The 26,466-nt window shown below is 41.0% G+C and overlaps 1 protein-coding gene across 2 annotated transcripts; it reads right to left on the bottom strand.

Annotated features, from left to right (window-relative positions):
- Positions 1–340: 340 nt before the first annotated feature.
- Positions 341–25,911, bottom strand: KLF3 (KLF transcription factor 3). Of its 2 annotated transcripts, none has more exons than XM_017883783.1 (6): positions 25,650–25,911; positions 18,815–18,910; positions 10,056–10,542; positions 9,239–9,389; positions 4,193–4,353; positions 341–2,045 (listed from the first exon to the last, which is right to left on the bottom strand). In XM_017883783.1, exons 2-6 carry the CDS (start codon positions 18,869–18,871, stop codon positions 1,864–1,866), a joined length of 1,038 nt encoding a protein of 345 aa, XP_017739272.1. In that variant the 5' UTR covers positions 18,872–18,910; positions 25,650–25,911; the 3' UTR covers positions 341–1,863. The 2 variants fall into 2 exon arrangements, with proteins under 2 accessions (XP_017739272.1, XP_017739273.1); XM_017883784.1 differs by lacking the exon at positions 25,650–25,911 and adding an exon at positions 10,945–11,108.
- Positions 25,912–26,466: the final 555 nt, after the last annotated feature.

Raw genomic sequence — 26,466 nt, 5'->3', positions numbered from 1 at the left:
AACTACATTTCTTTACAGCTGGTTCACAGGGCGGATGAGTGGGACCTCTTAGCCTTAGGTGCACAGTCCCTACAACTTTTATTAACATAGTGCCATCAAAGCAAGCTCCCCACACAATTCACAGGCCTCCAGAATCACTCATTCACAGATGTTTTAAAAATGACCAAACAATGTATTCCTCCCAGTTAAAGTTGTGTTGGATCCTGAGTTGTGGCTGGGATGAATCTTCAGGATTTCATTCTTCTCTCTTCTCCTCCATTCTTGATGAAGGGGAATTTGGTTATATGCACCCACATTTAACTATTGTTGCTCACTTTCTTCAAAGTTAGGACCAATGACATTTCTATGTATGAATTATTTTTATTGGCATCTAGACTATGGTGCTCAAAAGCCTGCTTTTGAATAACTTCCCCCAATAATGGTGCTATTTATCTTCAACATAAACACGAGCCATTATTTTCAGTTTGTTCTGACACTGAAATAGTGATAGGAAACTGCCAGCTCTAACAGTAAACTTTTGGGAATTTTTGAGCTACATATATGAATCCCTGATCTGTGGTTTTCTATATTTTTTCATAAATTCCCAAAATAAAGGTATGTGTGCTTCACAACTAGTTATATTTACAAATAGTGTCACTCAGGTCTTAATTGAATCAATCTCTGAAAGCATTAGCAGATGCTTTATGGGATGTGTCATGAATACAAGTGACAGCAAATTTGGCACCTTACAGCTCACACAGAAGAGTTTCTGTATAAAAGCTATGTGATTAATTTGATAAGGGAATACAAGTACCACTCAACATTTCCCTGTTTACAAAAAAAGCTATAAGCAGATTGGGTAAAAGAAGAACCATCCATACTCTTACCCAAAAGATTTCTTACCATTACTGGGCCAATATTCCACAGAGTCCCTACTATCAATGTTTAATGATCTCATATTAAGGACATTGTAGGAATGGAGATAGTTGCATGGATAACCCCATCGATATATGGCTTTGCAGCATGGTTCTGCAAAGCTGAGAATGCACAGAGACTGAAGCTCTGGGAATGCTGCACACAGCTAACAAAATGTTCAAACCTCATTGACAACCCCTAGCCCAGGAGGAATTGCCTCTTCTGCTCCCCACTGCTCAATGGCCCTCTCCTCCGACTCCATGCTATGAAAGCACAGCACTCCTCCCTTGAACCACTACACATCACCCACCTAGATCCAAAGTTTGGGCTCATCTCCCATTGGTGGCAAAGACCTCCATATGAACTGCAGGCACAAAGGAGGGCAAAGAACTTGATTCAGATGAAGTCTAAGATCCAGGTTGACAAGATTTGTGAAGGATGATGGAAGAGGTGACTGCACTAGCTTGAATTCTTGCTGTACTTCTAGCTAACTGGTGCAAGGGGCCACCCTTGTTTTCACTGTCAAGCATAAAATATCACAGGGCAGAGGTAAGAATGTCTCTGGCAAGGACTAGCAGTCTGGATACTGTATTTCTAATACATTTACTCTGACATTCTTTTGAGGAATACATGGAGAACTGACAATTGGTTATGTTAGTTTACATGTTCCCTTGTTCTTATTACATTAAACGTATCTATAAGAAGGGTTTGCTTAGCATCCCCAGGAAAAAAAAAAAAAAAAAAAAAAAGTGTTCACATTCTTTAGGTCTGACCCGTGGTAAGGAGAGGGAAGATTAGAGAACATCTACTACTGACCATATGGAAGTTTTGGATGATATAAATTCAGAGATTCAGACCAGCTGAATCAAATTAAAATGTACATGTAAAAAATGTGTTAGATAATGGGAGGCAGGACAGAGAGAGAGCCAGGTGAGTGGGGAGTCACGCTGAGGCAGGACACAGAGGCGATCAGACTAGCATGTGGCGTTTCCTATGGAGGGCAAGATGGTCAGAACGGGAGAAGCTGCGGTCGCAGTCCGGGCACTGGAAAGGTTTGATTCCAGTATGTTTTCGGAAATGTCTTGTTAGTTCATCAGACCGAGCAAACTTCCATGTGCATCCTTCCCATGTACATTTGTAGGGTTTTTCTCCTGCAAAAGGAAAAAGAAAAGAGCTATTTTGCCTGTAAAGGCAGTAAAGATCTTTGAGCTAATGCTTGACAAATAATATTTCCAAGATATGTTCATATATTTGTTCTTCAATAACACAGTGCACTATAAACTACTGCAGGACAAGCAAGAAAAAAACGAACTAATAGCTTAATGTTTCATTGGCTCTCTGCCAAAAAAAAATGGGAGGAGAATTTTAAGAGTTCTTAAAACACAGAGTCACTGAAATCCATTCTGAGGGACTACCAAATAGTGAATGAATACATGGTGATCTGTATTTGCTTATCTCCCAAATCTTAAACCTGCTTGGGAGCTTAATTATATGCAGTGTTATTCATTTAATGGGAACTCCAAATTGAAAGTTTGTGGGATTTTCTTATACTTTTCAATAGATTTCTAAAAATATGAAGTCTCTAACAATGGAAATATCTGCTAGGGATTAACATCTTACTTTCTTGTTTAGTCAGTAACAATTATGCCTAAGTATAATGCTCTAATTCAGGGGCACTAAAATACACAAATTCTTCCCCATCTGTCCTGAGCCAGGTTTTTACAACCCCCTCCTGTAGGATAAGGATAATTTACATATGAGGAACAGAAGCTCCTTGTGAGAAAATGATAGGGAGGACCAGGATGATGGGAGACTCTCACAAATAAAAAGGCTGTTATGGAAATCTTACATTTTAAATTAGTCATAAGGGTCATGAGTATGACAAATTAACTCCCATTTAACACCCCTTGTTCTCTAGAAGCCTTGAGGGATTACTATTCCTTGGCATTTGAATGAGATATTTAGGATTTCTACTATCTGCTTCCTGGTACAGAATACACACACAAAGAGGCATTTTTTCTTATATCTAAACTGTCACCCAAATATTCAATGTCTTTTTAATTTTAGGCTGGAAGTTGGTAATATCCACCTCTTGGGTCCCACTAATGCCCCAACAATGCCCTCAGTAATCATCGATTTGCGCTGCTGTTTGGGCGTTGCTGTAGACACAAGCCATCACCCTCAGCTCTCTCTGTGGGTGTCAGCTTCCTCTGCCTCCTCCCAGGATTCACTTAAAACTTCACTTCCATTTTGTCACTTTCCTTCCCTTTTCTCTTCCAAACCTCAGATTCCTCTTTGTAAATCTTCTGAGTAAAAATGATTTGCAAGACTCAGAAAAGCAACCTATACTGCTAAGGAAAATGTACACAGATGCAAACTGCTGTCAAACTAGAATTTCACATCAAAGAGTTTGAGGTGAGATGAGCCTGTATATACATCACCACTACTAATAGTCAATCAGGCTGTTAAAACATTTCATTTAAAATTTTTTTTTAGAGACAAGGCCTCCCTATGTTGCCCAGACTGGACTTGAACTCCTGGGCTCAAACAATCCTCCTGCCTCAACCTACCAAGGAGCTGGGACCACAGGTGCACGCCACTGCATCTGGCTGTTAAAACATTTTTGTATTATTTCCTTAAGATGTTTTACTACCAAAACATTTGGCACTGAGACCAAGTTCACATTTTTCTTGGCTATGTAATGACTTTTGTATGATCCGGCTGCTCATGTTCTATATTCAGTATTGGGCAAGATGGAAGAAATTCTAAAACAAATATGGTAGGCAACGGCATCAGAGCTTCCTCAAGTTTAGAAGACAAATATTAACCACATTTCTTCACCTTTCTTTCCTTCAAGGACAGTCTTCTATTTGAATTGTTTGTGTTAAACTGTTGCATTAATTTGTGCTGCACAAAGACTGTTCTTGGCTCTCATGAATTTACAATGCATGTATGTGAAATAGCTTGTAGGAAGGCCACATCCTTGACTGTGAAAGCGCTTCCCCTGTTCCAGTGGCAAAGGTTCCAACCCTTTCTCCCTCCTTTGCTAGAAAGCACAGAACTGCAAGTGATTGTGAGCGGCCTTGTTTTGGGGATTACTTTGAATCTATTCTGACTTATTACCAAGGTGAATCATTAGCAACATCTTCATTCTGCACAACTAATCTGGAGACGACACATCTGGAGATGACTATGGTAACTTTTAAGATGCCTGAAAACCTTTCATTGTAACAACCTTTGCATTCCATTCTAATACTTCTTAAGAAGAAAGATTAAGTGGGTCTGGTGTTTGTAATACCTGTGTGTGTTCTTCTGTGTGCTTTCAAGTGGGAGCTTTTAGTGTACACTTTGTTGCATCCATCATAATCACATCTGTGTATCCTCCGCTTCCTTTGAGTATCCGGGGATTCCACAGGTAAAGGTCTCTTCCCAGGCTGCACGATGACCGAAGGGTGATTCCTGTGAAAGCCAAGGTTACAGGCAAAGTGTTGAGAGCACGCTCTTCCTTTTTCATCAGTCTACTAAAAGCATTAACAACACTGGGCAAAAACAAACAAACAAAAAATCCCGACAAAATAAACAGAAAGAAATTAGCTGATCAACCCAAGAAGCACTGCTATATTCATTCAACAAACATTGAGTGAGCACCTACCATGAGCCAGGCACTGTGCTTGGCACCGGGACACAAAGATGAATAAAAACAGGGTTCCTGCCCTCGAGGAGCTCACACTCTAGGGGGAGACAGACATGGAGATAAGTAATGACAGTAAGAAGGGTTAAGTGCTATGCTAGAGGCAGGCGCCGAGTGCTGGGGAGGCTCTTTCCCTCAGTCAACTTTTGCCTATTTATAGAATCTTGTGGTTCTAGGCAATGCTGAACACTGTATTTTTTCACAGGCTGCTCTGATTTTCATTATTGTTGGCTAGGGAAAAATGGAAAAGATCAAACTCCTAAGTCTCAGGAAACCACATTGTAGGGTATATCTACGTTTCTAACCTTTATGTAATTGGCATTTAATTGGAGTCCCTTTGAGACTGCCAATTCACATGCAGTTTTCAAATGCCGGCTCTTCCAAATAACAACAAAAACGTTGGCATTGCTGTCTTCACAAACTCAAGCCTCCACTGTCACTGTGATTCCTGTATGAGGGAGAATTTCAATGCAGTGTTGTGGTCACCCATGATGCTGGCTCACGTGATGCCAGCTCCCCCATGGGACGCCTGACATTCTCCCTACCTTCCTGATTTCTCTCATTTCTGAGTTTGCACCTTCCCTGGGTGGATTCGAAACCAAATCCTGTTAAAAATCTTATAATCTAAGCTTTCTTTTTTTCAGCAAGAAGGTGGTGGAGAGAAAAGGGAGATGGAGGAAGAGCTGGGAAAAGTCTGTTATGTTCCTCAGGCTTTCCCTGCTGATTAATATAAGTAATTATAATGTTCTACTCTGCTCATTCACTTTCCTAATGAATAATTACTTGATATATCACAAGTGTATGTTGTTGGCCTCTAACTGTAATGAAAGACTTCTTTCTCTTTCATATTTAAATCTATAACTCCTAAAATGTTCCATATAATACAGGAATATTTTGCACAAGTGTGTTTGAGGAGAAAAAAGATGTGTGAACAGGAAAAAAAGAATTTGATGAGTAAACACTCTAACTCGTGAGCTTAAAAAAAGAATAAAAAAGATTTATCCATAAAAATCAAAAGGGAGTCTCTTGATATAAAACTTGTCTTGGTAAATACACATCCCTTGTCAGTAACTTTTTCAGGCATGCTAAGAAGTGACTAGAAAATGAATAAAAGATGTGTTTCTTAAGTGACCTTACTTATGCTTTTTTATTTATTTATTATTTATTTATTTCTCATCCTTTATTATGAGCAAAGGAAACTGTCAGTTTTGACTCTCACCTTCCTACTCTAGTACCTGGAAGGGGGATAGAGATGGATAGGCCAAGTTTAGATACATGGAAAAGTGAACATAAAACAGGAGGGGGAAAAGAACAAGAACTTCAATTATATATATAAATATATATAAATGTGCAAACAAATAGTAGAGAACACAGCAAAGTGAGAGGTTCACAGAGTTTTATAAGCTGAATTATTCATTTAAAATCCTTCAATAGAAAGAAAAAGTTCAGTTTATTTTTAACTTTCAGCTTTAATGCCATCTAATGAAAATGTTTCATCTCCATTAAAAGAAATTCAGGAAATAAAGTGCTGGGGTAGAAATTTAATTATTATCTATAAAACTTTCATGTATCTTTGGGATACTGGGAGACTATCTTTCTCAGACAACTTTAGAAATCTCTCCCAATTATTGGATTTTATGGGTTGGGAATCAAACGGTTTCTGTGCAGTAATTCTGATTGCCCCTTCCAGTTGTTTATTTTACATATAAAGCTGCACCAAAAGGCTGTGGGCCCCAGTTACAAATCCCAGCTTTGTCACTGACAGTCTCTGTGATCCTGGGCCAAGATCTCGCCCTCTCTGCGTCTTAGTTTCCTCTCTGTAAACTGGGGATGATGATAATGTTATCTCAGAAGGTTGTATCTCAGAACAATGTCTGTTCCCAAGATAAAGCTACTAAATGGTAGCCATGAATATTGTGAGGTCCTATTTGTAACTTTGTACCCCACGGTTGTTTAATTTCATGAGTTTTTTGAGGATGTCCCCAAACCAGGATATCTCTGCTTGAGCTGTCCCTTAAACCTTCTGAGCACGGTTAGCTGCCACATCTCTGAAGTGACTGATGTTGCTTCAGGCCAAAGCTAGATTAAGAGTCCTGGGATCTCGCACTTTTTGGTCTCCACTCCCACTTTCAAAGAGGTGGTTTGGGATTATTATAACCAAGAAGTTAGAGAGCTAATACATATAAGGTATCTGTCCACTGTTTTGAGCTGAGTCAGCCCTTCCTAAGTTTGCTATAATTCACATACACAACTCAATAGGGAAATCTGATCCTTATGCTTCTTGTTCTAAATATAGCTTTATGTATTTAGAACAAAGAAATCTTTTTGTAAATCTATAACAAAAAGAATTTGATGTACCTTTGACTGCCTTTATAAATAATCCTAAAGCTGTAACACCACGATCAAGCAAATGAATTTCAAACCTGTACTTTTAAGTCTGCCTCTGGAAAGGAAGGGTTTCCTAAGGCAAATATTATTGGGGCTGCCTCATTGCAGTGGTACTGGGTGCCTAGTTTCAAGTGATTCTTTCCTGGCTAGCTGGTTTCCTACGTGGGCTGCTACTGGGCATACTCCAAGACGTTACTTAATCACACCTGTGAGAACATTACTTAAAGAGTACATGTCCCAGCTGTGGCTCATCTGTTGCATTTTTTTGAGAAGCAGAATGCATTCTTAGGTCAGCTTTAAAAAAGGCATATTACTCATTAATCATTAAAAGCCACTGAGCTTGAGATCATCAAAAGAATAGTACTTAAAACAAGAGAAAAGTATTTTCTTTTGAGCAGCATTCAGAGCACAGAATATTGCTTTCAAATCTTCTGTAATGTTTTACACCACAATTCACAATAACCCAGACTTTGGAATAACACTTGTCCAGTCAACGGATCCCTCCCTATGGAGGCACTTGGCTTTATTTAGTTTTATAGCATCTTTTTCATCACCGGTGCAGGAACAACGGTAAGTGCATGCCATGTTGCTAGTTACCTTGCCAGAAACATCTCTCAACATAAAAAAAGTTAATTCCACCTTTAAGATGTATCCATTTTGCCTAGTCATTTTTTTCCTTTCACTTGAGTGCATGAGCAGATGCAACAGGTTGGATATGACAAGATGACAGGAAAAGCCCTGATTCGGAAGCAGGAGGTCAAGCCCAGGGCCCCTCAACTGTTAGCAGTGCGATTATTGGTGAGTTATCTAATGTCTCAGGTAATCCGTTTGCCTTTTGCTCTGACTCTCACATGCTTGTTGTGGAGGAATGAAATAATTCCTTTGAAAACATCTGGTAAGGTTTTTTTTTGAGGGAAGAGGGCACTATGCAATTGTGAGGAATAATAAAATATAATTCCATCAGAGACTCTCTCCCTACTGCTGATGCAGTTGGCTAAGAGTTATTCTCTTCTTCATCTATTGACGAGCATATGACAACCCAAACCAAAAATGACTATGATTGGGTGCAGTGGACAATTAATCCATGAGCTACTATGAAGGTACCTACCCGAACTGAATGTGGATACAACTAGGATATATTTGAAGTTACCCATAAAATAGTTATTCTAAAATCAGAGAATTCACATTCTGCTGTAGAGTTAATTGTGAGAGGGAGTGGGGTGGAGGGGTAGAGAAGATCAAGGAGAAAGGTGGGTAAGTGTCTGTAAGGACACTGAGTTCATTAAGGGGGGTGACATTTCTTCAGGATAATAATCTGTCCTCTGTGGTTCGATCCCAGGTTCTATTTTAATTTTTTTCTGTGATATAGGCTTCTCATATGATTCAATTACAGGTACTAATTTATTCAAGTGGAGGAAAATGATGCAGGAGGATGATGGGAGGGACACTATGGAGGTAATCGTTGCCTTTGTACTCGCAAGCTGGCTGCTGAATCCAATGTTGAAGCACCGTAACACAAGACAATTACAACTACAATCAATAATGAAAACAGAAATGGGGGCAGTAAATTAAGTGACTAGTCCAAGATCACACATATGATAGAGAGTAGAGGTGGGATCCTTGCTGGACCTGAAGGCCATCTTCTTACCAACTACAAACCCAGCCTTCAGTGTAATCACTGGTGGAGGCCAAGGTTATCTACAGTGGGATCCCATAAATGAGGCTGCTGAACCTGTGTGTGGCACTACCACATTATACCATGTTAGACCTACAAGAAACGACCATTCAGGTGCTTGGATGCTGACCAATACCACACAGCCTTCCTACTGGATAGCAATTCTACAGGATACTATACACTCTGTAAGGACTCAGTGTATCCATATGAAAACTTTACTTGATCCACAGAACACCAAGTTTAATCTATACAAGGATTCTCATCATGGAAAAACTAAGTATATATAGCCTGGAAGAACGAAAAGAAAAAAAACAACAAAAATAATTCATGCGGTAAGGTGCAAAATCACGGATGACTGATTCAATGAAAACTTGATGTAAATTTTGTCATAACGTTGTCAGTGTAACAGCATATTGTTTTTGGAGAGATTCTCCCATCTTGACCAGTGGTACCGGACCAGTGGCGGCCACAGACTACAAGCCGTTCCTGGTCATCCACACCACATCACACGTGTGAAATCTTGTGCTTCCGTTCCAGGTTCCAAGATGCACGCTACTATGCAAATGCTTGGTAGGCCTAAATATACTTACTCTTGCAATAATGCTTGCGGGGGGGACACTGAGTTCATTAAGGGGGGTGACATTTCTTCAGGATAATAATCTGTCCTCTGTGGTTCGATCCCAGGTTCTATTTTAATTTTTTTCTGTGATATAGGCTTCTCATATGATTCAATTACAGGTACTAAAAAATAAAAATAGAAAAGTCACTCCACGTACAGTTTACCAATTTCAGCTTTTCAAAGCTTACTGCATAGCTCCTATCTACAACACAGATATGACAGATTTATTTGCCTTTGGCAGATTATAGCAGGAACAAATCTGGGGGAGATTCTTGCTTCTCCTGACCATTATTTCGCCAGTAAGCAGCAAATATAGGGACCTGGATTCTAAAACACCAGCCCTGAAATGATGCGTTCTTATAATTCTGGATTATTTCCTTTCTACCCCATAGTCCTCTGTCTATGACCAGCTGGTAAACAAGGTGGCTTTTGATCGCTATTAGTTTTCACCACGATCAAAAAGTATTTATTAAATGCCTTTTGTACTTAGAACCATGTAGGTATTCAAGAAAGCAACATAAAGTCAAGATTCTTTCTGTCCCCAAGTTGACTATTACATAGTGAAAGTAATCGTCTCATGGTATCAAACAGACAGCCTGATTCTTGGGACCTCTTCCAGTATCAACACTTTAGGGGGGAAAAAAAAGAAAAGGAAATGCCTTAGGCAGATGAGTATTTCCTCTGAAGAGTTCAACAGCTCTTGCCCCCGTGCTTCCTCACCCAGCCCATCTGGTGAAGCGCCAGTACACTAAGCAAGTGCAGCAGCATGAAGCAGTGGCGGAATTTACCTTGCATGCTACTGCTGGAATTTTCCATCTCCTCCGACAAGGAGACCATGAGAGGCTGCTGGAGGTGACTCGTGTACATGAAGGGGACGGGCTGCACCACCACCGGCTGGATGACGGGCAGGATCCCCGGGCTCCGTATTCCGTGCCGTGAGAGAGCAGCTGCCATCACTGGTGGCATGGACAGTGGCACGCCGAAGGGCTGCACGCCTGGAGAAGGGGGTGAGTATTTTTTTATCGGTGGGCTGGAAGATGGCATGCTCAACCCAGGCGAGGCTCTCCGGTGTGAGGACGGGAACTTCAGAGAGGAGGGCGAATTCCCAGCCGAAGGGGGTGAACTCCGCTTGTTCACCGTGAGGTCCACTGGCTCCATCTGTATTCCGTGTGACAGGCCTTCTGGGGTCTGAAAGAACTTCTCAGGCAATGGTGTGGAGTAGATGACCCCATATTTGTTGGGCTTCATGGATTCCATGTAATTAGATGGGTATGACTATTAGAAAAGAAAAGGAAAACGTGTCAACAGCCAAGTAAGTCCATTTACTTGAAACATGAATCTAAAAAACATGCTAACAAGGCGCTTAACAATTACATGGGCTTTACAAAGTAGTTTAGATTTCAATATATACTTGACCTTAAAAAAAATGCTCAGAGAGGTGGTCTCAACAACATTAAAAATGCTATGAGAGGCAGTCTCAAAAACATTAAAACTAAGATCAATGTGGTCACTACTGCACATGAAAAATCTGAAATTGAATCCTAAGATGATTCCTGTGTCAGACGTTAAGGCCAATACCTGGCAAAATTCTAAGACAGGTGACAGCACAGGCTTGGGGGCCATTATCATTAGGAGTCAGAGCTGGGGTTCACCAAGAACCAGCCAAGCCAAACCAACCTGGTTGCTTTTCTGGTGGGGTTTCTCGATGAGCAGGAATTGCTCTCTAGCTTTGGTGTCTAACTTCGGCAGGACAGTTATTTCTCAGGATAAGTAGTGTCTTCAACTTCGGCAGGACATTGATTTCTCATCATAGTTGTGTATTTTGATAAGCAAGAATGGGGCTGCAAGATAGACAGTACCTTTCGTTTGATGGACTTCAGCAGCTGACCAATCCATGCCTAGGACTGGCCAACAATCCTAGTCAGCCTGGGACTGTGCTAGCGTCAGCACTGAAAGTCCCACATCCCATGAAACTCTACCGTCTCAGGCAAACCAGGAGGGGTTCAGTCACCATACACACCTTTGTACTGAAGGCCACCCTCACTGGGGCAATGATGTCCTTGGCCCTAACTTGCTCAATGTTCTCATTCAGAATCTGAATGAAGCTGTAGACTTGAATGGCAAGTCCGTGGATGACACAGAACTGTAAGAAACACCTAACGTGATATGACTCACATAAGGAAATGCAGTGCTCAAAGTCATTCACACACGCCGAGGCCCCGTGTTCTCTCCTCTACACCCTGCTACTTGCCCATCAAATGAGGCTGGGGCACAGACAGAGCAGAAGAGACAAAAGAGTCTGTGTCCTTCCCAAGATCTGGTCCACAACTGACCTCGTTTATCTTCAAACACCTTTCTCTCTTAAAGTATCAGGATAACTTTACCTGCATCTGCCAGCTTTAAATACAAACCAGTCATCATAATTTCACACAATGGGCACTGTCCTTGACCATGGAGTTCACCGAAAGTACTTCTATTCCCTAACTAACATTTTGTTGTAAATTTTCTTTGTAGAATGCAACCTAATTTTTAACTAAAAAAATTAAACTCAACATACACCATTTTCTTTACTAGGCAGTTTAGGGAAACTGAAATTTTGCATGTCAAGCCTGTTCACCTGCAGAAAATTCTTTGTACTTGAATTCTGACAGTGACAGTGATAAACAACATATTGTGCTTCTCTTCCAGCTCTAAAATCCTATGTGTTTATGAGTTAGAGGCAATACTAACTCGGGATGCAACCAAGAAAACCCAATGGTGCCTCATAATTAAACAGTGTAAATGCACTATTAATTTCTGGGCCTCCTTGACCCCTCTAGGGGCCACTAATGTGAATTATAACCATGGGGCAGCAGTGGTTTTTATGGGGATTCCTACTGAGATCTGGCAAATCCCCGGCTGGTTATGCATTGGAATCATCTGTGTTGTTTTTAAAATTCCAGATGCCCAGTCCCTGCTCCAGGCCTGCCATGGAGGAGCCAGTTAGTGAAAGTTTTGATCACATAACTGTGTTTATCTTTATCTGGTTTGGATGTCAGGTCCTCATGGTTAAGATCATGCTTTGTCATCTTCTGTTCTTTCTTTCTTTATCCAGACCGTTATAATCTGTGTAACTTCCTAGAACAGGGATTCCTGCAGCGTGGTGCACATCACTCTAGGTGTACCTAAGATGCTTTTAGGTGGGGTGTACGATGAGCACAGACTAAGCTAAAATTGTTACGTGTTTATTTGTATGTGTCAGAAAAAACTGTTACACATATATTTTGCAGTAGTGGTACTAAGTTTGCTTTTAAAATAAATTTATTATGTGAAAAAGCAATTCTATAAAAGAAGGCAAGAAAAATTACTAGCTAAATATTAGGAGTGCAGGTGCTATGAGGATATGGCAAACTTCTTAAGGTTGTTCTGAATCCCCAACTTCCAGGAGGTTGTGAGGTTATGGGATAACCTACACAATGAGCTTATACACATGCCATACTAGAAGCCCCTTCTTGTCCCTGCTTATACAAGAGATGCCCACTGTCATGGGCTCTACTGCTCCCAACCAGCGCTTCTCTAACTTTACTGTGCACATCCATCTACCTGGAGCACTCATTAAAATGCAGATTTTGAACTACCTGGGAGTGGAGTGAGGGAACTTAGGCTTCCTTTTGAATAGCAATGTTCTAAATGACAGACATAGAAAATAAATATACTAAAGGTCTATTTAAAGGAGAGAAAAAGAATTTTCTTTTCTTTTTTTCTTTTTTTTTTTTTGAGATAGGGTCTCACTGTTACTCAGGCTGGAGTGCCGTGGTACGATCACAGCTCACTGCAGCCTCGACCTCCTGGGCTCAGATGATTCTCCCACCTCAGCCTCCGGAGCAAGTGGAACTACAGGCACGTGACACCACGCCTGGCTAATTTTTGTATTTTTTTGTAGACACTGGGTTTTGTCATGTTGTCCAGGCTGGTCTCGAACTGCTGGGTTCAAGTGATCTGCCCGCCTCAACCTCCCAAAGTTCTAGGATTACAGACATGAGCCACCACGCCCAGCCAGTTTTCACTACTAATACTGCTTAAAAACAAGAATATGAAGGATATAAAATCAAAAAACACAATATGCATAAAAACAGCTTTGAGTTATAGATCAAGGATCAAAAGAAAAGATTCTCTACCTTTCTTTAAAGCCAGGCATGCACAGTAACAACACAAGAGGTCCAAAACATAGCAACATTAAGTATTAAATATATTTAAATTTAAATATTAAGATGGGTATTATTAAAAGAAGCACAAGGTTCATTAACAACAACAACAAAAAACCATTATAAATCATGTACACTGGAGAGTTTCAGGGAGTAATTAAATATAGAAAGGAGAATGATTTCTCCTAGTCCTAAAGTCTAATGTGCTTTATATAATTGTCCAAAGGGCAATGGTTCTGGTACTAGGAAAAAAACTTTAGGAAATGGGAGGCAGCATTGTTTCTATTGACCAAAATGTAGCTTCTCCCTTATTTTCAGCTCTATTCTTCCAAGACCTCCCTATGACCTAGATTTTAATGCCAATAGTTATTGGCAGCTAAACGGCAAGCAAAATGAGGACATAGTTTTATTGCTGTCATTGCTGGATTTTTCTACGCATGGGGTGAGGTTTGGGAGAGTAGGAATTTAGAACCTCCAGATTTGCAAATTTAATAACATTCTCAGGTTTCTCAAGCTATTAAGACAGAAAAAGCCACACATAAAGCTAAGTTTTATCAACATTATGCAGTTTGCTGATAAGTCTGTTCTCAAATGAATGCCCTCATTCCCTCTATTGGATGTGCAATTACTGTAAGGTACAAGACTAACTGTGGGGAGACACATTTGGTCACAGATACTCAACTCTGGGCAGATAATTAACTGTTTCCAGCCCAACTGCCTCACAAAAGGGTGAAGACATGTGGCCTCTTAAACTGGTTCACTTTATTTGGGTGGAGCGCCCAAGCTTTTGCAATCAGCTTCCAACAATCTGGTGCTGTGTAGGGACTGACACGGCTGGGTGTGTGCCCTGGGCAGGTACAACCCGGTAACAGCCTTCCCCTCTGTTCCAGACAGTTCCTATGTTCTATCAAAGCAATGCATACAAGCGCGGCTGTACTGGCCCCAAATCCAAATCAGAGACAAGTGTTGATGAAGCAGAAAATGTGTCTCTGGCCATGGATAGACCTCCAGTGCCCTCTGTGCATGCTGCTTAGTCCAAGAGACCCTGTGTCCTGGAGCAGAGCAGTCCAAAGACTAGACACAGACATGGGCTTCTGGACCCCACTAGGGATCATAAGGGCTTAAAACAATGAGCTGGGGCAGGCATGGTGGCTCACACTTGTAACTCCAGCACCTGGAGAGGCTGAGGCAGGAGGATCGCTTAAGGCTGGGAGTCTGAGACCAGCCTGGGCAACATGGTGAGACCCCCTCTCTACAGAAAAAACAAAAATGTAGCCGGGCATGGTGGTGCTTGCTTGTAGTTCCAGCTACTCGGGAGGCTGAGGCAGGAGGATTGCTTGAACTCAGGCGTTTGAGGTTGCAGTGATCTCGCTACTGCATTCCAGCCTGGGCAACAGAGCAATACCTTGTCTCAAAACCAAAACAAAACCAAAAAAAAACCAAAAACAAAACCAAAACAAACCACCCCCCCAACAAAACCACTGATCTGCCATAAGAAAAATTTCTTTCCATCTGTAACATGCACTCAGATGTTCACACCCCTGCACAGTGTGCACTTACTTGCTGACTGCTGCTTCTCACTGTACTGTGAGGTGATAAGGGCCTGGCATAGGTGCTCAATTAATACTTGATGAATGTGTAGTAAATCAACACACTCTCTTAGCAAGTTTTTACTACTGATAAGGTGAAGAATAATATGCCAATTATTTTGAACTTAAAAAAAAATGATTTTAATTGCGACAGGGAAAGAGGTACAACGTTTGGATAATTTCCCAAAGCTCTAACTATCACTTTATGCTAAAGTGATAATTGCAATAGTTTCTTATTTTATTAGGAATAGTTTTGGCGAGTTTTCCATTATAAGACAGTTTCAGTGGATGAAATGACTAAAACATGGATGAAATCTCTATTTCGCTATTCATCAACATGAAAAAAAGTGAATGTCCGTGACAGGGCAAGTCAAAAGAATCTTCATCCAAGAGAGGGTTCCAGGCACAGGAAGGCGTGATGCATGTATAAACACACACTCTGGGAACAGCAAATGGCATGCACCCCCATGCAAACAGAGGTAGAAAGCTCTCTTTCTACCAGGCTTGAAAAAGCCATGAAATGTTTCTGTTAGAACAGAGCAGAGGAAGTTACTGATCTGACATACTTTCCTATCTATACTTTCGGTCTGTTAGATGACCAAAGATGACAGAGTATTATTAATCCTTTCTTCAAAAGTGATCTTTCCACAGGAATAGAAGAATACTTTAAACTTTGTTTTTTGATTTGTTTTGTTTTTTACAATTTGTTTCCTTGCTCACTTCCTGAATTAAATCCTTTAATTATCAATCTTTTGGGAAATGGTAAAAAAACAATTTATGTACATGTGCATCTTTTTTACACATTTTATAATTTTTTTCATATTTTATAATTTTTTTCATATTTTATAATTTCATATTTTATAATTTTTTTTTAAAAAACCAGAAGTTCGGGGAGCTGCTGGTGATTTTGCCAAGACCAGGTGGACAGTAAATAGCAGAGACTGAAGGCACAGACTTGGGGAGGCAGAGTCTACTCTGTTCCTCATTCTTGCAAATTTTAACAGGGTGACCCCAAGCCTCAAAGCACAAGGCTAGTGGAGAACAGTATGAGGGCTTATATGTGGTTAAGAGGGAAATGACATGTCCTCGCTTTCTCTAACCTATAGCAAAAGCGCAAACAAGCAATTGTTTCTGCTATGCTATCCTTTTAGGGGTGGGAAGAGGGGAGAAATAAGTTACCATAAAATATTTTATTCATCTGTAGAAATTAAAATATTTTCACAAATGTCCTATTATTGTGCCTTAATGTTTACAACGTTGACTTGAATAGTCAAAGACTTTGACCTTCAGGTCAAAGACTCAATTAAAAAGAAAAAGGAATAATAAATTAGGTTCAATATACTTCACATATGAAGGCAGGAAAGATGAAGTTTGAAGATTTAAGAGTGGAAACAAAAGCTTTTCAATTTTTTTAAGTAAAATCATTTTAACACCCCACTCCTCAAATGTTTCTGTTAACTGAGGTTGCACTGAATTAAGAAAAAAATATTTCCTGCTGAATAAAGTTAAAACCAAAACAAGAAAAAAAAAAACAATCTTCATTTTGAAGGACTGACAGTAACTTGGTGAAACTAAATTCTAAAAGTGTCAGTTGCAGTTGAAATCTAGCACATGAAGGAGAAAAAGACCATTAACTGCAAAATCACTCCTACATATTTTAACTTCATGTATTCATACGTTACAACAATGCAAGTTTAATAGTTACTTCAAATTCATTTTTTTCCACTTTTTTTTTCGGTTAAGTGCATTTCCTTGCACTTAATTACATATATCACACCAATTTAGCAATGTGGATCTTCATTTTAGCTTTATATTAGACTCTTGAGCCTTATTTTCATGCTTGATTAAAAGTACTGAAGTACACTGAACAGTGAAATGCCTCACTGATGGCTCTGCACCATTTGTAAAATGAATCATATTCTCCAGTGCTAAAAACCTATTCCTATTTCAAGAATATAATTAATGAGGAAATTTTGTACCTTCATTTTCCTCTAACATGATCATGTAGTGATGCCGGGGATGGGGATGTGATGAATACAACGACAGCACCGAATAACATTCAAAGTAATTTAGTTGTTTGGCCAGGAGCGGTGGCTCATGCCTGTAATCCCAGCACTTTGGGAGGCTGAGGTGGGTGGATCATCTGAGGTCAGGAGTTTAAGACCAGCCTGGCCAACATGGCGAAACCCAGTCTCTACTGAAAATACAAAAATTAGCCGGGCATGGTAGTAGGCGCCTGTAATCCCAGCTACTATGGGGGCTGAGAGAGAAGAATAACTTGAACCTAGGAGGCGGAGGTTGCAGTAAGCTGAGATCACACCACTGTACTCCCGCCTAGGCAACAGAGTGAGACTCCATCTCAAAAAAAAAAGTAATTTAGTTTTTTGATTAATAAAATCCTTATTGCTCAGTTGCTACCATATTCAGACACTTGGTTATTCAGTTATCACGCTGGAATGCAAATGTTATTTCCTTAAAGCCCCTCTGCCTTAACTTGCATTATAGATACTGGTAAACACTTTACTGGCTTAGTAATATCCATGGCAACTCAGCTCCAAGGGCCTCGGCATGACCCCCATGTCTTGTATAAACATTTTTGGCAGGAACCTCCAGAGCCCATGCATAAGGATGATCTAATTTTGCAAGCGTGTCATTACCAACCTTCAGATACACAACCCGGGCCAAGTTTTCCCCCTTGTGAATATTTTCCAAGCCCGTGGAAGAAAAGAGCAAGACAGAGTGGGAGCATTGCCTTGTTATTCAATATTCACTCAACCAGATCCCTCAAGCTGAAACCACTCGCTGCTCTGAAGTCAGACACCTTCCTCCGTCACCATGTCTCACCTCCATGGCAATGGTGTTGTACCCGCAGAAACCCCAGACTCCTCGCTAGTCCCTGGTGGCCTAAAAGCAGCCAGTGGCCTGGCTCCCATGAGGGGCTGGCTTAGGGCTAAGGTGCTGAAAAGGACAATGCACGTAATTCCCACTCAGCCAGACTCTTCCAAATAAACGAGATTCCATCCTCACTGCCAAGTTCTTTCTCTCGCTGGCTTCCCTCAGTCATCTCTCATATAGTCATAGCTCCATATGGCTGTTGTCATTGGGTTTTGAGCAAATCATCCTATTCTTAATATATTTTTACACACGAAAGGGCTGAGGAATTTTTGTAAAATTACTTCTGTCATGAGAGGATTCGCTGATGGCCTAAGTTCTACACTGATCATATCCTAGGGCGATGCCGGGCACAGGTCTTAAGGAAGCGCAGATCCCATTTACTAAAGGACCCACAGCTGCTAGGACAGTATTTCGCTCACTCATACCTGGGGGTGTTGAGAAAAGTTTGCCTATGAAATGCCTGTCGAGTAATGAGTGATTTTTTCTTTCTTTTTTTTTTTTTGAGACGGACTTTCGCTCTTGTTACCCAGGCTGGAGTGCAATGGCGCGATCTCTGCTATCTCGGCTTACCGCAACCTCTGCCTCCTGGGTTCAAGTAACTCTCCTGACTCAGCCTCCCGAGTAGCTGGGATTACAGGCATGTGCCACCACGCCCGGCTAATTTGGTATTTTTAGTAGAGATGGGGTTTCTTCATGTTGGTCAGGCTGGTCTCAAACTCCCAACCTCAGGTGACCCGCCCGCCTCAGTCTCCCAAAGTCCTGGGATTACAGGAGTGAGCCACCATACCCGACCATGATTTTAAGGAATAATTTGACACACAATAATGTTATCATCCCTTGGAAAAAATAAGGCGAGGTGTTCAATTTTGGAAAACTTACCACTGAGACAGGGTCCATGGCCTCTTGCTTGACAGGAACTGGGTCAAACATGAGCATTCTTTTAGTTAAACCTTCTAGGGTGCTCTGGTGTTAGGCCTAGAAAACAAAACAAGGTATCCATCTAAATCTCAAGGTTACTTTAAATACAAACTAGTAAAAATAAAATATAGCCTGGCCAAGGTGGCTCACCTTTGTAATCTCATCACTTTGGCAGGCCGAGGCAGACGGTTCGCCTGAGGTCGGGAGTTTGAGACCAGCCTGGCCAACATGGTGAAACCCCGTCTCCACTAAAAATGTAAAAATTAGCTGGGTGTGGTGGCGCACGCCTATAATCCCAGCTACTCGGAAGGCTGAGGCAGGAGAATCGCTTGAACCCAGAAGGCGGAGGTTGCAGTGAGCCTAAATGGCACCACTGCACTCCAGCCTGGGTGACAGAGCGAGACTCCGTCTCAAAAGAAACATAAATAGATAAATAAATAATAAAATAAAATATAATACTCCTCACCCCACTTCTCTACCCCTTTTTCTCCCTTACCCCTGGAATGGCTGGAGTTTGTTTCCCTTACCTATGAAAGATGCCATTTACATAATTAAAACCAGACTCCATGGTCATAACCAGATGAGAGCCAACCAACATTTCTAACTCAATACATAAACCCGGACTTTTCTGGAACATTATGTACAGCCCCTTCTAAGCAGCAAAGCTTGCCTGGGATTGCCGTGCAACTCTTTAGAGATTCAGATTACATACGATTGTTAAACACCTTCCCTTTTCCCCTGATGCTAGTCACAGAAATATTAGGGGAAAAAAAGCAAGCAAAAAGAAAACCTAGAGCCAACCATCATTAAAATTTCATTTTTATTCTAACAAACCCTCTTTAAAACTGGGTTCACAGTGTATATGTTATTTAGTACCTATCATTTCACTGAACAATTAATTGTGAAAATGTTTCTTTTTCAGTAAGTATGGTTCTGCACCATCAAATCCCCCGTGCCACTGTGTGAACACATCAGTTTACTTAACGCATTCCTCTTTACTGGGCACTTAGGGTTACTTCTACATTTACGCCATTACAAACAGCAATGAGCCTCTTTAAATATATCCTCCTGCACACCGTTAATTTTTAGGATAAGTTTTCTGTAGGGGAATTCCTGGATGAGAAGTACGTACATTTCCCAAAGTGCCTGATGCATCATCTGGCAAAAACGAACTATTATTTTCATTAATAAAATATAACCTGTTGCTGGGCGTAGTGGCTCACACCTGTAATCCCAGCACTTTGGGAGGCTGAGGAGGATGGATCACGAGGTCAGGAGTTAATGACCAGCCTGGCCAACATGGTGAAACCCTGTCTCTACTAAAAATACAAAAATTAGCTGGGTGTGGTGGCGGATGCCTGCAATCCCAGCTACTCAGGAGGCTGAGGCAGAGAATTGCTTGAACCCTGGAGGCGGAGGTTGAAGTGAGTGGAGATCGCGCCACTGTACTCCAGCCTGGGCGACAGAGTGAGACTCTGTCTCAAAAAAAAAATAAATAAATAAATAAAAAATAAATAAAATACAACTTGTTTCCCCAAATCTCCACCAGCAACATGTGTTATCACTTGTGTTGTAAAAGATAAACACCTTGCCAACTTGTTAAGTCTCAAAATGGCAAATGATTTTTATTCTAAATTTATTTGGTTATTGAAGTTAATTTTTTTTTCAGCTTTACTGACCATTTGGATTTCTTCTTTTGAGAAATGCCTACTCAGGTCTTGACACCCCTCACCGCTTCTTATTGTTTTCTAAGCACTTTTCACATATGAAGAATATTAGCTTGTTTTCACACAGATTTCTCCTCATTAGGAAATGAGCCTATTGTAAAGGATCTTGATCCTGTCCTGTCCTTTCCTTCTGTTGTTCTCTGCTTGACATCCCTTCTTATTTTCTTCTGTTCTGTATAGTCAACTTCTAACACTAATCTATAGCAAGCCAACTGCTTCTTCACAAGACAAAATATTCAGTCTGCTCAATGTTCAAATGTGCAGCCTTAGTTACAGAAACACTGTCCTGCTACTAGACACACTTTCAGAAACTGACTTCAGGCACTCACTAGGCAAATTTGGTTTAAGTGCTCAGTGCTTTGGTTAGAGTTAAGGTCTTTATAGATCACCCCGGTTTGAGTGGCAAATTGAACAAGTTCTAGAGTGAAGAAGGTGCAGGAATCCCGGGTTCTGGATTACTTCTTGTATTTCAGTGTTAAAAACCCCCATCCCCACCTCCATGATAGCAATCCTATAATTTGTTGTGTTGGTGCTCTATGGGTTATACTAAGATATCTTCACATACAATTATGGAAGTGATACTATGTAGTTTTTGTGCTTCGTTGATTCATTGAAGAAAGCCTGCTTTCAATCTCATGACAATCTCATGACAACACGTGAATTTCATCAATAACTCGACATAAGGCCCTGACTTCAAAATTATATTTTCCTACATCACAGGGTGTATTGTAATCTGCAAATACAATTTGATACCAAGCTGCTGAAATCAATGGTGCTACTACCCTCTTATGTATTCCAGCAAGAACAAACTGCAACAGCCAGTGAAAAATAGATGATTTCATAATGAGGGATGAAAACGCTTTTGTGTCTTGGGATCTATTATTAACCAGTTCCCAGCCTAGCAGCTGTACAGATGAACATGGTTCTAAGAATTGTTGTCCAGTGCCTCACAGTGGACCATAAACAAAAGATGTGAGATCTCCTGCTTACATCAATGAGGTCAGATCATTTAGCAGCCCTGACTCACGGCTGGTCACCCTGTGGCAGCCTCCCACCTCCCCACCCCCAGCTTTTTACACTGAATTCACTCTTCCAGACTCATCTGTCCCACTAGACAGTATCTTGATGCAAATGCTTCTAAATTAAAGCATTCACATTCTCAGGTGTATAAGGAAGGAGCCATGGTTTTGAGACTCAAGCAGACTGCAAACTAGCACAGCCATGGGGCAAGAGTGATCATTTGTAAAATGCAGAGCATGTCTCCCTTATCTACTTCTCAAGGATTTAGGTCTATCAAATGAGATTAAAACACACACACACACACGCACACACACACACCCCTTTGCCCTAATTTATATCCATATGCACATAAAATTTGGATATATATTCTGTACACACGACACTAAATGTGTTGGTTCCAACTTCCGGAGCAAAAATGTCTGGTATTTGCCTCTTTGCTAACTTATCCTAGCCTTAGAGGTCTATCTCCCACCCTTAAATAAAACTCAGACTAGATTCGGTTTCAAAGTTAACAGCTGCCTACATCCTGTATGAGGTCTCATATGAGGCCTCGTCACTTCACAACTGGACCACTGCAACAACAGCTTCTGAGCGAGGCCAGCATCTCCACACTCCATGTTACCCTGCACTCTTTACTACCACTAATTGCAGCACAGCAGAATAAATTAAGAGGATGGGCTCTGGAGCTCCTTTTCATTCAAATTCTAAGTCTACCATTTAGCTCACATAGCTTTCAATGACTCTGTCTAATGGCCACAGCAACGACTACTGAATCCTTTTAGAAATGAATTACACATTAACGTGCTACATCTTTTTATCATTAAGGCATTATTTAAATCACTATTGTTCTTTAATTTTTTGTTTTACCTAAGTTTAAGGAAACACAAGACTTGTAATCCTAAGAGAAACACAGTCTAGTATAAACCACTGGCACTGGCCAGGCGCGGTAGCTCATGCCTGTAATTTCAGCACTTTGGGAGGCCGAGGTGGGCAAATCACCAGAGGATAGGAGTGCCAGACCAGCCTGTCCAACATGGTGAAACCCCATTTTTACTAAACATATAAAAAATTATCCAGGTGTAGTGGCACACACCTGCAATCCCAGCTACTCAGGAGGCTGAGGCAGGAGAATCGCTTGAACCCGGGAGGCAGAGGTTGCAGTGAGTTGAAATAGTGCCATTGCACTTCAGCCTGGGCAACAAGAGCGAAACTCTGGTCTCAAAAAAAAAAACAAAAAAACAAAAAAACAAAACAAAACAAAAACACTGGCACTAACAAAACCTGATTTACTTTTATTAAAAAATAATTACAAAGGTATGTTTATTTGCTCAGAAATGTACCTCAAAGTAATCCAAATGTTGATGAAGGGATATTCTCATTACCGAAGTATTTAAATTAATAAACAAAGAAGGAATGATAGGATTAGAATACCTAATTTTGAAACTCCTAACTAAATAATGCATCCTGGACGTTAAAAAAAAAGGTCTGTGCAAAATTCAAATATCACAATGAATAGAATCAAACTCACTGACTATTTCACACGTCTACAAGCACTGTTTCCAATTTGGTAGCTTCTAAAATAGCTTTTAAATGATGATGCTTTTAGTGATAGTCACAGAATATGAAACAAGAAAGAAGATAAAGGACATGCAAAGAAAACGCCTGGAACCACATACCCGAAACTGTTCACAGGAGCTTCTTGAGAGTGGTGGTGGGTGCGACAGCTTTCTATACATCTGTGTTCTATTTTTAAAGTTTATTATTTTATATATTTTATTTTGAGATGGAGTCCCACCCTGTCGCCCAGGCTGGAGTGCGGTGAAACGATCTCGGCTTACTGCAACCTCTGCCTCCTGGGTTCAAGCAATTCTTCTGCCTCAGCCTCCTGAGTAGCGGGGATTACAGGTGCACACCACCACTCCTGGCTAAGTTTTATACTTTTAGTAGAGACGGGGTTTCACCATGTTGGCCAGGCTGGTATCGAACTCCTGGCCTCAAGTGATCTTCCCGCCTCAGCCTCCCAAAGTGCAGGGATTATAGGTGTAAGTTTATTATTTCTATAATCAAAACTTTTAACAAAGACAAGATAGGGAAGCCAAGCTAGGAAGAAACCAAATTTAGAAAGAGAATCAAACACATGAACAGAAATCAGGCTTCTGTTTATGTATCTGCAAAAAATTTCTATACTTTGCACCCATATCTCTGACTAGAGGGACCACTTTTGTCATTGGTACTGATTTGTTTACAGGTTCTGATCTAGAATCCTAAGAGTGACTGTAAAGTCTTCAAAGTGCCTTCCACATAACTGAGAAGTAACTTAAGCCCTGGAAGAAATAGGGTCCCTAAACTTGGCAGTCTTTAGTACCCACGGGCGGCTCAGTGCACTGGGGTTATCATCATTCTGAAAGAATGCTAAGTAAACCACAAATGCTTAGAAAATCTATCATACAGTACCGACGGCAATCTTAAGCAGAACCAGTAGGTGGCGCACTAAAACAGGCATTAGAGACCAGGACACCGGCAGTAAATCAATCCAGTTGGCCAACCTCGCGGTCTTTAAACCTAGTGGGTTTTAACCAGGCTCAGGAATTCTATTCATCATTTTATGTGAGTATCACAGTAAAGAGGAGGCTCTAAATGTGGTTCTATTTTTTTTCTGACGACTATTTTCCAATCATAAACACATTTACATCTTCATTATATTTTAACTAGCTTAGCTAGCCTTAGAAATACATTAGCTAGTCTTAGCCTTAGAAATACATTCTAATGCTAAACTAAGCAATAGCAGGATAACAAAATTGCATCTAAAAGGAGGAAAAAAAGGGCAAAACTTTTTATGAAAAATTCTAAGTTACTGAGGTGCTTAAAAGCAAAAATTTACTGGAACATCACCACTGCCAAAATAATTTTCCGTAACTGGAGCAAATGCCATCTTCCCCAGCTGTGTTATTTTGCGGAGAAAGGTCAATAAAAATGAATGGTCCTCAAAAAGGAGAAACGGATTTCCCTTCACACTCTTTCCACCTACACTTCTGACTTTTCAGATGTTAAAATAAGGGTCAGATTTCTGTCAAAATGCAGGACTGAATGATTACAGATTAAAAAGCTTGGTGAATCATTGACATGAAGTTTCAGAAGTAATGCAGTCTTGCTTTGGAGCCCTATCCAGTAGCATCGGAGGACTAGGCACAATGGCTTTATGGGGTGGGGGGTCGGGCTGCAGGTGAGCTGCAGGGCTTAGAAACACATACACACAGTCCTTCATGGAAGTCGAGGTTAGGGGGTTACTAAACCTCCTCTGAAAGCAGCTTGCCTGGAGGCTAGAGCATGATTTATTACAGAGACGACCTTACAGATGACTGCCTGCCCCTTCCTGAGGGAGGAGGAAGGTGGAGAGAGAACGTGTACATATCAGGAGCAGTTTCTTCCCTGTTTCTTGGGGTTACAGCAAGACCTGCCTCTGATGTTCTTCCTTCTCATCTCCCTATTTCTTCCCTTTTCCGTGCCCTCATTTCTTCCCACAAATCCTCAAAAGGTCCCTGCATTATCTCCCCCAACTCAGGGCTGACCCTGAGGCTCCAAATCACCTGCCTTCCTCCAAGCACAACTCCCGTCTCCCAGCTAACCTCGGCTAGGCTAGGCATAACGAGCAACACACCAACACACCATTGCTAAGCGTCCCTTTCAACTCTTCTTAAGTTTTTGGATTTTTAAAAGAGAAAACATGTTATCTTCCCCTACCCTTACTCCCCAAAGGAACTTCAGGGGAAAAAAGGGAGAGAGAGAGAAAAAAAAAGGCTGTGTGTGCATGTGTGTGTAATTCTTGGCTAGGAAAACTGGGCAGGCAAGCAACATCCCTGTAGCTAAACTTCCTTTCCAGAGAAACTTTTCTCTCTTCATTTCTTTACCCAAATTCTTCAAAATCCCCCAATGGCTCAAGTATTATTTAAGGGCAGTTGCCCTGGCCAGAAATACTGGGGACAGGCAACAGATGTCAGCAGGCATTAAGCTGGAGGCTCCCTTAAGAAAAGCTAAGCACTGGCACCTACCTGGAAATTCCTGCCTGGAAATTCCTACCCGGACGTTCTTGGAAATGTTCATGCCACTCCGCGATTTTCACCTGTCTTACTCTTCTATGGCTGGTTTGAAAAGGAGAAAAATTCCACGGGTTGTTTCTAAATCTTTGCCCCTCATGAATTAGTTATTTTGCATTAATGTATATTGTAAATGGCAAAGAAGTTAATTATTTCGTTTCAGATGAAATATAATGATCCAGTGAGCAAACAACCTACCCTCTCTCCTCTCTCTGCTAACAAGCCACCCAATTTTACTTTCCTGCCTCCACCCATCTGCTCCACCCTATGGAGAGTTGCCAAGGCAAGTCCAACTTGTCCAAACAGGACATGGCTTCAGATAAGATTCTGCCCACACCCTGTACTTCGGAAAGACCAAGTGAAGCAATTGATTTTGCATGTCAATAAGGACAGGTGCAAAGGTAACAACCAAGCAAAAGCCTGACCGAGTTTCCAAACTGAGGCCTAGCAAAGCAGGGCTGGGGGTGGGGACACCCACACCCATGCTACCCTCGGGAGTTCAAGGCCATCTGGTTAGTGGCATTCCACACCCTTCTTAGAGAAACTGCAGCAAATTGGAATCATTTTCCTACTAGGGTTACACGCTTGTTTATGCTCTCTGACAATTTTGTGTTTTAGTTTTAAGGGCAAGCAACCCAAGATAAATTGAAAAATACCCATAATGTCTAATCCTGCTGTGTACATATCTCACAAGGCCTCGCCTAAGCCCTCACAGTTCTCTTCTGTGAAGTGTTATATAATCAAATCCAGAAGGGCTGCTGAGGCCACGCTG

The sequence above is a fragment of the Rhinopithecus bieti genome, unplaced genomic scaffold (genome assembly GCF_001698545.2).
Source record: "Rhinopithecus bieti isolate Rb0 unplaced genomic scaffold, ASM169854v2 scaffold_13349, whole genome shotgun sequence".
NCBI lineage: Eukaryota > Metazoa > Chordata > Mammalia > Primates > Cercopithecidae > Rhinopithecus > Rhinopithecus bieti.
The sequence above is the reverse complement of the archived record's forward strand: the minus strand, read 5'-3'. Positions and strand labels throughout refer to the sequence as shown.

What these genes read in the sequence shown, in the direction of transcription:
- KLF3 (XM_017883783.1), bottom strand. Translation starts at nt 18,871, where the DNA reads ATGCTCATGTTTGACCCAGTTCCTGTCAAGCAAGAGGCCATGGACCCT. An exon ending in CCATGGACCCTGTCTCAGTG is followed by an intron (nt 10,543 to 18,814) that starts GTAAGTTTTCCA and finishes CTTTTCTAATAG; the next exon opens with TCATACCCATCTAATTACAT. An exon ending in ACACAGAAGAACACACACAG is followed by an intron (nt 2,046 to 4,192) that starts GTATTACAAACA and finishes TTCCTTTTGCAG; the next exon opens with GAGAAAAACCCTACAAATGT.